Below are 10,029 nucleotides of genomic sequence, written 5' to 3' on the forward strand. Positions count from 1 at the left end.
AAGCCTGGAACACTAACAAACCGTGAGAGGCCCTAAGTGGCTTTTGCTTATGAAAGATATTCAAGACCTGTAAGAGAGTCTACTCAGTGGCTACAAAACTGAACAGATACGAATGGGAAAGATTTATGGGGAGGGTAGGGGTTGGGAGAGAGCTAGGGACAAGAGTAGTCAGGATGCATCGCATGCATGTGTGAAATTGGTAAGAAAAAATTTATATATATATATATATACATATATGAGAGGGAGAGAGAAAGAGAAGAGAGCATGTGCACGCGAGAAGGCAAGCAAGTTAAGTCCTTCAAGGACTGTTTTAGTCAGTAGGAAAAAACATACAGGCTCATTCAGGATCCTGTATAAGCAAATGGCACAAGCTTTTGCTCCATCAACTATCATGCAGTACAGTCAGATTCTTATGATTAAAACCCAAGGGACCCAAGGGTGAAGAGAAGAGCAATGAAGAAAAAAAGGAGACTCCAAGATGCTTCAAGTGAGCTGTCTTCTGTGCTGACTAATCCTGGTGCCGGGGACTGGCCTAGGGCCCCACGTGTGCCACTGAGCCACACCCCAGACCCCTCTGCAGTCCTTATGCTTTCTGAAGCAGAGTCTGCCTGTGTTACTCTAGGACTGGGGTGCTGCATCATGAAACTGTCCTGCTGCTGTCCCTCCTTTCCCCCAGGATACAAGCTTTTCTTAGGCTGACGCCCACCTGTTCAGGCCTTGGCAGTAGCCGATATCCGGATTCCGCCAGGAGAAGGCGAGCAGGACGCTGCGCAGCTTCTGTATGCCCTCCGACGTGGGGCTGGAGTAGTGCTTGTTGTTGGGCAGAGTCCGGAGCAGGTCCAGCTCGATCTGCTTGGAGGCCGGGTTCTGTTTCTCCAGAGCCTTCTGCAGCAAGGTTTGGAAGTAGCCTGGCTCCATGCTGTCCTTGAACTTCCTGGTGTGACGGTCAACACACCACTTCCACACCTTGGAGCGGTGCTCGTGGGGAATGCCTGCTCGGATCAGGTTTTTCAGCTCCGGAGAGCATACCATCTCCCTGTTCATTGTGCTTGCAAAATAGTTTTCCCACTTGACCCCAGTGGAAACCTCCTGGTTTTCTGTGAGGTACAGAGTCTTCAGGTCCAGTGCTCGGACCTTGGCGACCAACTTCTCTTCCTCATCGTCATCAGGGACAGTCCTAAACCCGTAGATATCAAACTCACTGTGGAGAAATAACAAGAGGGACAGTAGAAATGGCATGGTCTTGGCAAAGGGTGCAGAGAAACAGGACCTATTCAGACCATGAAGCACATTATGCTTCTAAACTGAGCACAGCCAGCAAGGTCAGACAAGATCGACTCTCCATAGTGTGCAGGAAAATTCACTTTCCGATGGGTTAAAACTCCTCATATAAAGTCAGGAGGAAATATGGGCACTATTATCAAACAAGACTGATCCAAGCTGGGCACAGTGGTGTGCACCTCTGATCTCAGTGTTCAAGAGGCTGAAGAGGGGGGACCGTAAGTTTGAGGCAGGTCTAAGTGTAGCTAGAAAGACACTGTCTCAGAAGAAAAAGAAAGAAACAAACAAAAAAAGGAAAATTAAAAATAAAAAAGAGACCTCTCTATGTGACTATGTCAGGGTACATGTCTATGTTACTTTATATATCACACTTATAACTGAACAATTTCACGTTTCAAAAGATATTATTTTAATAAAAAAAAAGGTATCTTACTATGTTTACCAGCCTGTCTCAAATGCCTAGGTTCGAGTGATCCTTCTGCCTCAGCCTTAAAGTAGCAGGGATTGCAGGTGTGTGCCACCATACCCGTTCAGAAGGCGTCACTTTAAAAGTGAAAGACAAGGAAGAGGGTATTAGTAAGAAACCCTCTTAGTATTGGGTACAAAAGCTAATCGAGGCTTTGGCGGACAGGATATGGCCCCCACAGATGTCAACATCCTGCCGTCGAAATCTGTGACTAAATCCAAAAAAGAGGGCAGTGGCAGATGATATTAAGGTGACAGAATTACTGCAGGGAGATTGTCTGGGTTACCAAGGAACCTGGTGTCCACATGAACCTTCAGAGGAGAAGGGGAGGCTGAAGAACAGATCAGAGGAAGATGACAAAAGAAACAAAACGCAGGAGAGAAGAGTGTGTGTGAGTGTGCGAGTGCACTTGCTCACACATGCGCAGGGACTGGATCAGCTGCTGATGCTTTTAAAGATGGAAGGAGCCATGAACTATGGAGTGCAGGTGATCTAGAGGCTGGGACACAGGGACTCGCTTTATATCTGCCAGGAACTGTATCAAGCAACATTTTCAATGATGGAAATGAACTGTTCCCCAGAAGACCCAGAAAGGAGCCTGGTCCTTGATTAAGCTGAGATTTCAGTTCAGTAAGACTTTATGTTGCCTTCTGACCCATGAACTCTGACAGCAAACTATGTCTATGGTTAGTCACGGAAGTTATCAGATCCCAGTAAACTTCTGACACAACGAATACGCAAAAGTCTTAGGAACTTTGGAAATCTAGTAGATTTGAAGACAGCTCATTTCTCTTCTACATCCTGGAGAAATTCTTGCCTGGGCACACAGAACATCCTGGAGAAATTCTTGCCTGGGCACACAGAACAAAACTGGAAAGGTCCTAAGTGCTTTTCACAAGGGGAAGCAATAATGCCACTGTGGTCTGTTTACCCAATGGAGTTCTGCAAAGCAGTAGAGAATGCACGGCTTCCTAAACGCACATGGGAAGCATGTAACACACTTCAGAACAGCTCCCAGAGCTCACCAGTGACTACGAACAAAGCAACCACACGTGATGTGGAGGCAGTACTCTAGAACTTGAGACTCTGGCTGCCTGGGCTTATCCTATGTCATGGATCCTATGTCACTGGACTTAGTCATGTGCCATAGGATGTGTAGCCCAGAATATGCTTCAGCACTTCCTAACTCACCCACCTCACTTAACGGAGTGAGAGCAAATCCACCTGCAATGAGCGTTTATTACGATTCTGCATGTGAACCCCGTAACTGTTCCTGCATCCAGCACATCTTTCAGAATAAGTGTTCTGCAACAACGGGGTTGGTTCTATTCTCAAAGTCCATTTCTGTCACTTGACAAGCACAGTCAATGCTGGTAGGTGGGATCTGTTAGTCTGGGGAGGGGCCCAAGCATGTCAAAGGTCTCTATCTGAGGCTGAGGAAAGGTAGAGAGGAGACTGCAAAGAGCAAGGGACAGAAACAGTGCTATATCTGAGAGACAGAGACAGAAGAGGTTATACCAGGTGAACTTGCAGATTTAGCCTAGCCCTGACACTTTGAGACTGGTCAGAAAATATATTATATGAGCCTTTAATCCGAGATCCATTCTAAGTTCTTTGACCTCATCCCCCTCACAAAAAACAAAACAAAACAAAAACAAAAACAAAAACAAAAAACAAAAAAACAAAAAAAAAACCCCGCAGTATTTTACATGTATGTGTCCAAGTGCATCTTGGGAGGTGGGTTCATGATTTGTCTCAGATGGCGTGGTCTTCAGCTACTCAATCAGGTTCTAGAAACCACCCTCCCACACAAGGAAAAGCCAGCTTCTCTCCATGGCCTGTTTGCTTTTAGTTCCCCCAGAGATGGGATGAACCTATGTCATGAAAGGGGTCCTGTTCTTTAGAAAACTGGTCCCTGAAGAAGGAGGTACATATTGGAGGTGAGGCTACTTTGACATGGTCCTGGAATCAACAGGCCTAGGCTGATTCCAGTTCTAGCACATGATTTCTGTGGAAGAATGAACAATACTTGCTTTGCCGGCCTGACAGCACTTGCCATCGGCATCCAGCGTTAAGTACCCTGTGAATGTCTACTGCTGTGGAAAGGGAACTTGGGAAATGGGTGGACTGCCCCAACAGACTGAAGCAGATTTACCTGACCAGATGAGGCTTAACGAACGCTTGCTCCGGCTGCTCTTGGCTCTCGACCTGCAGAGCATCCTCCAACAACTGGGCTATGACATCCCTGGCAGGCCCCTGTTCTTCTGAGCAAACTGGTGTCTTCATTTCTTGGAGCAGTATCAGGTACTTACTTTCAACCTGGCAGAGCTTGGCTTCCAGGCTAGAGTACTGGAGAGAATGCAAGGTGTTACCTCCACCCAGTGACAAATACTGGAAAAGCAGGCCTTAGGCATCACAGGCAACCAATAAGCCCAAACCAGCATGCTCAAAAAGACTAGGAAGTGAGCCTGCTGCAAAGTATAACACAGGCAAAAAGTCAAGTCAGGGTTAAAAGAGCCCACTATGGCTCCCCCTTCTTTCTAAGCAGAGAGAGGTGCTGATAAGCACAGGGGCCACCCTTCAACATGGTTAGAACGAGCAACAGAAACTGGGTCATAAGCCAGTGGCTGAGGTGAAGCCTACCCCTACTTGGTTACATAGGCCATGAATGCTGCCTCCTGCCCCATGCGCACCAACTTTGTTAGGGCATTCGGCCCAGGCAGGATTAGTTCCTATCGGCTACCTGATCAGAAAAATCAACTTTCCCCTGGCAAATATGCAGGAATAAGGTTTTAGAAATGTGCTTGGAAGGCTGCTCAAAAATAGTACCTGCACGCAGCAGCTGTGGACACGTGCCAGGCATTTATAACTCACAGCTGGGATGCCTGTGGCCCTTTAGCCTTTCCAAAGCCCTCTGCAGCCGTAATCTTAAACCGACCCTGCGGGATCTACGGGGATGGGAATATTCTCGCCTCTCTTGTCTCACACGTGTGAAACTAAATCTCAGCAGTATAAACGACTATCTAGGTAACTTGAATCTGGAGTGACCCCGATGACCTGGAGTGACCCCTATGACTGCAATTTGGTTTCATTCTGAAAACACACGAGGAAGCCCACGTGTGAGAGTTTGCCATCAACAGAGAAGTTGTACTCTACATCTACGAGTGCTGATTCCTGCAGGCATGTTTCTCCCATCACGGTGGTGGCTGGGTAGGTTTTAAAGCCTATCCGCTCAAGCATGGTTCCCGCCCTCCCTTCACGCGCTAAGCTGAGTCGGTCTTGGCTTACCTTAGCCATCAGATCCCTCTCCCGCCTCTCCGCATTTCTTCGTAGAGCTGAGAGTTCCAAAATTTCCTTGTTTAGAAATTTATTTTGGCTTTTGTACCCATGCAGACTATCCTGTTGGGGAAAAAAAAATTTTTTTTTAATCAATTGATGTGGGTTGCATGTTGGCTAATTATCCTATGTAATTAGCATCTTTGAGGCCTGCCAAGTGAGAGCGAGTTCTAAACAATTTGGAAGACGTTAGTAGGAGCTTTCTGATGAATCTTTTTGGCCATTTGTGGCAGCAGGAGGAGGTGGGAGAATATTTACTTAGCAGTGCTGGTTTTTCTCAGCTGACGGCAGAAGTAAACAGGGATGCAGTTTCTAACTCCAGTCACATGGACGAGTCGGTGATGAGAAAAAGCAGCCATTTAATATTATTTTAAACCGGAGACACTGACTGTATTCTATGTAGGTTCTCATTTTTACTTATATAGTTCTATTTTTAAAAGGCTATAAAAATATGCAAAATCCCTTAATTAAGAAAGGCATGCAATGATGAACACTGTGATCTGTGGTGCATCAGGGACTTTGGAGAGCACACTCTTTACTTCTGTACAGTGCAGTTTCAAACTGTGGGAAAGCTGAAGGAGGACATTAGGACAGAGGGTGGAGGTCAGTGGTAAAGTATCTGCCTATCAGATACAAGGCTCTGGGTCCAGTCCCCAGCACCACCTCCCAAATTATCAAGAACACAGTTGGCCCTTCACTGGATTGGCCAACTGTTTACTTCTGCAACATTTATTTTGTAGAGAATGTAAAGTCTGGAGACAAAGGTTTTCTTTTCTCCCCCTCCTTCCCTTCCTCTCTCCCTCCTTCCTTTCTTCCTATCTTTCTTTCTGGTAAAGACAGGATCTATTATGTAACTTTGGCTGTCCTGGAACTCACTATGTGGTAGTCCTTGAACTCAGAGGTCTGGCTTGCCTCAGGCTCCTGTGGTCACAAGTTTTCCCCTGTTCTACTAGAAGGAAGGTGTGGCTGAGCAGGGGAGAGTGTTCATGTAAAACGCCCTGAAAACAAGTTTCACACACCCCTTAGATCATCCTCGTGATAAGTCAAGGAGGCTTCTAAATAAAGATGAAGGAGAACCAACCATCTTTAAGGCTGTGGTTGGTGAAGATGCCTTATAAATTCCATCTTTTGTAACCACGTCCTCCCTCTGGCCCTGACCATTTCTCCAGACTTCTCCGGATACTCCCCCGTCTCCAGACTTCTCCGGATACTCCCCCGTCTCCAGACTTCTCCGGATACTCCCCCGTCTCCAGACTGAACTTCTTTGAGGCTGTAGTCTGTCCTGATAAGACGCAGAACTAGGAAGGTTGGAGTATATAAACTAACTGCCTTCTATAGGCAGCATTTAGGCCTCTTGTAAAGAGAAAAATGAAACAAAAACAAATAACAAGCATCCAAGCGTGGTAACTCACACCTGGGAATCTCAGTACCCCGGACATGGGGACAAAGGATTGCCTTGAGTTTGAGGCCAACCTGGGCTACAGTGATTTCTGGGTCAGCATAAACTACAGCATGAAATTTTGTCTCAAAATATAAATAAATAAAATAAAGGTTGTTTTATAGTAGATATAAATATGGCATAGTAAGAGGTGTTTTGGTTTTTCACTAATCAATCGGACAGGGAGCTGTGGACAGGGCTTAGGTGGTAAGATCTATGCTGCACAAGGATGCAGACTTAAGTCCGGTTTTCCATCACCCACGTAAAAGCCTATGTGATGGTACTTCTATAAACCCTTGTGCAGGGAGTGCGGAGGCTGGAGGGTCCCTGGGGTTCCCGGATTAACTAGTAAGCTCTGGGTTAAGACTTTGTCTCAAAAAGTAATGTGGAGCAGTATGAAGAAGAGTATCAATGCCCAGCTTCCACACGCATGAGTATACGCATGCACACGCTACAGACATACAAAAATAAAGAGACCATGCTGGCTTTGTGTTGTCAATAAAACGGCCCACCCACACATCCCAGCCCTGCAGCCACTGTCTCAGTGTTCACAACTCTGCAGTCCCCAGCCTGTGAGCACGCACTCAGCTCACTGCTGGCAAATGAAAGGTGCTAGAAGTCATGAAGCACACACTCTATCACGATCTCAACGCTAACACACCTGGACTCTTCAAGGGTAAACTCCATTTGGAACGCAAACACCTAGAACCAGTGGCTGCATGGAACTACTGGGGGTGGTAGACATACTGGGGTCTGCTGGAGTCGGTTGGGCTCTACCTGATGCCCAGTGTCCCAGAGGATGCTTGTCTACCTAAACCGTCTCTGGCGGAGTCTCAGGAGCTGCTAGTCTTCTCTACAGCCTTTCTTACAGTATCTCTCTGCTAGGACCAGCAGGATGCTCTACAGGCATAAGAGGCAGGCTGCCTCTGCTTCCTACAGGGAGCACGCCCCGCCTCCCTCATATGCTGCTTATCATTCCAGTTCCTTTCTCTTCAGGAGTCAGCCTCTTAACCTTGGGCTACCCCAGAGAGGAGCACTGGGAAGGCAGCTCTGCCCTTCCCTCTAAGTGCAGGACTTCTCATGTTGGGCATGACTCTGACTGAGCAGGTTTCTATTCCCGACTGCCTGGAGCTGGGTCNACCTTCACAGTTGGACCTACTCTGACTACTGGGACAAACTTTGTACCCAGGCCCGTGGGAGGCTATACAAATTAAGTCTGTGTTTGTCTTTATGTGCACAGAGGGGAAACTGACAACCTCCTTGAGGGTGGGAAAGTCAAAGGGGAGGGGTGTTTCAGTTTTTCTGTGCCAGGGACAGGAAGAACTGAAAGTGTCCCAGGCAATGGCAGCAATGGCAAGGGTGTTGGAAGTGCTCGAGGCAGTTCCTGAACATGCCTGGGATTTGAGCATAAAGTTCTGCCCCTCCTCCCCAGCTCTGCCCTTACCAGACCAGCTCGTGACAACCAGACCTCTAGGGGTCAGCGGGGATGGAACTAAGAATGGAACTGAGTTTGCAATGTCTGTCCAGAAAGCCAGCCCACAGTCTGCCCTTACTTTTAGCCTGTCCAGCTCCAGCTGGTCCCTGCTGGCCGGGATGGCCAAAGGAGAGCTGGGCCCCAGGGTGGGTGAAGACANGCTGCCCTCACATGCGCTGAGCTTGATGATGACCTCNTCCTTGGCCTGGATGGTCTCCATCAGCATGCCCAGCCGCTCGTTGAGCTCGCCCACCTTGCTCTTCAGNGTCCTCACTTCCTGCTGGAGGCTTTCCTTCTCCAGGCCGAACCTTTCCAGCTGGCCGCTGAGGCCCAGGATCTGCTCGTCCTTCTGGTGCAGGAGCTCCAGTGTGTCCCTGGGGACCCCCTGGCTGATCTGGGGATTCGTGAAATACTTGTCATATTGGGATGACCGGACTGTCTGCTGGAGCAGCCGAATGAGCTCCTAGGAGCCAAGAAGACAATGAAGTGAACGGTAAGAAAGCCAGGGTGTGGGGGAGAAAAGCAGAAATCATAAGAGTGTTATATAAGCAGTCACTGGAATCTGAGGAAATGCAGAAACAAACTCCACTGGAAACATTTTAATGTTGAACTTCCTCTTGAAAGATCTCAAAAATAGAGAGGGAAAAAAAAATGTACTCCACAAATACAGCCTGAAGAGAACAATAATAGGAAACGGGAAATAATGGATGTGCTTGCTGTAATTAGCAATGGTTCCTGGCACATGCTTATCAGCGCTAAGGGATCTGTGTGAAGTACTGCGTGGTGGCACATGCCTATAACTCCAGTGCGGGAGCAGGGGGATCAACTGCTCCAGGCCAGCCTAGATGACACAGTGAGATGCTGTCTCAAAAATAAATGAATAAATAGAAGTGTATTTGTGTGTGTGTGTGTGTGTGGGGGGGCAGGGTAGGAAGATGACTCAGCAGTTAGGAAGATGACTCAGCAGTTAAGAGCACACATTGCTCTTGCAGAGGACCTGAGNTTGATTCCCAGAACCCACATTGGGAGGCTCACTGAATCGGACACTGGTTTCTGGCTTCTGTGGATGCCTACAGTTTCATACTCATATATATAACTAAAAAGAAAATAAAAAGGGGGAAGGATCCAGCTCTACGGGTCACTGAGCTGTCCAGCAATTAGGTAGAAGGAATTCTTACCATCTCGGAAAAGTGGTCTGACAGGATGTGCAAAGTTGAGGGAACTCGAGGCTGAGAAACTGGGCGTGGGTACTGAGAGGAGACCTTGTAACCTGTCCATGGTCTAGGGTCATTGAATAAACACGGNCATAGCTCAGGGCACAGGATGGCAGCCCCAGCAGCATGAGCCTCAGGGAAGGGCTCCCGAGTCTCTGGCCCACCGAGGGCACACAGAAATCAAGCATAGTTACCTTCTGACTGGATAGGTCCTTCTTGAGTTGCTCCAGCTCCTCCTGCTGGCTTTGAATCTGCAGCTGCATTTCGGGGACTGGCTTAGTGAGACCTCCGCTGTTGCCTGATGATGTCGCCGTTCCCTCGAGCAAAGGATCACTACTGCTGTGGCGGTTTTTGTATGACCCAATTATATCTTTCAAGGGGCGCTTTCCTTTGTAAGGGTTCCGTCCAAATTCAAAGGGGAATCCTGAACTAGTGACTCCTATATTTAAAAATAAGAAGTTTTTTTTTTTTTTAATTTTTTTTTATTTTGAGTGTGTCAAGCCTTCTGGTATTCTTATATTTTTGGTTGTGAGCCTAGCCTTTAACGGCTGAGCCATCTCTCCAGCCCACCTTCTGGTATTCTTACACATCATCCTGAGGGTTGTGGACTCACCAACCCATGCAGAAAGCAGGGCAGCTGGATGTGTCTCCTTGTCCCGCTTCACTGTACAGAAGCCCCGAGAGGTCTAAAGCAGCAGAGTCCTTGCTGGACCACTCTTTACAGAAGACTACAGCACGAGTATTGTGAAGACAGCTGAGGCACACCAGGCAAGCCCTGGCTTCTTACTTTTACTCATTTGTTTTTGGTTAAAAACAAAAA

At 47.5% G+C, this 10,029-nt stretch overlaps 1 protein-coding gene across 1 annotated transcript in view; it reads right to left on the reverse strand.

Moving 5' to 3' along the window:
- Positions 1-10,029, reverse strand: part of Tbc1d2b (TBC1 domain family member 2B) — a 69,158-nt gene that overhangs the window by 15,789 nt on the left and 43,340 nt on the right. The window contains exons 5-9 of the mRNA XM_029481978.1: positions 9,404-9,648; positions 8,075-8,458; positions 5,036-5,146; positions 3,903-4,096; positions 707-1,201 (exon numbers count right to left, since the gene is read on the reverse strand). Of these exons, the coding sequence (XP_029337838.1) occupies positions 707-1,201; positions 3,903-4,096; positions 5,036-5,146; positions 8,075-8,458; positions 9,404-9,648 (1,429 nt within the window). The remainder of the gene's footprint in view (positions 1-706; positions 1,202-3,902; positions 4,097-5,035; positions 5,147-8,074; positions 8,459-9,403; positions 9,649-10,029) is intronic.

The sequence above is a fragment of the Mus caroli genome, chromosome 9 (genome assembly GCF_900094665.2).
Source record: "Mus caroli chromosome 9, CAROLI_EIJ_v1.1, whole genome shotgun sequence".
Classification (NCBI taxonomy): domain Eukaryota; kingdom Metazoa; phylum Chordata; class Mammalia; order Rodentia; family Muridae; genus Mus; species Mus caroli.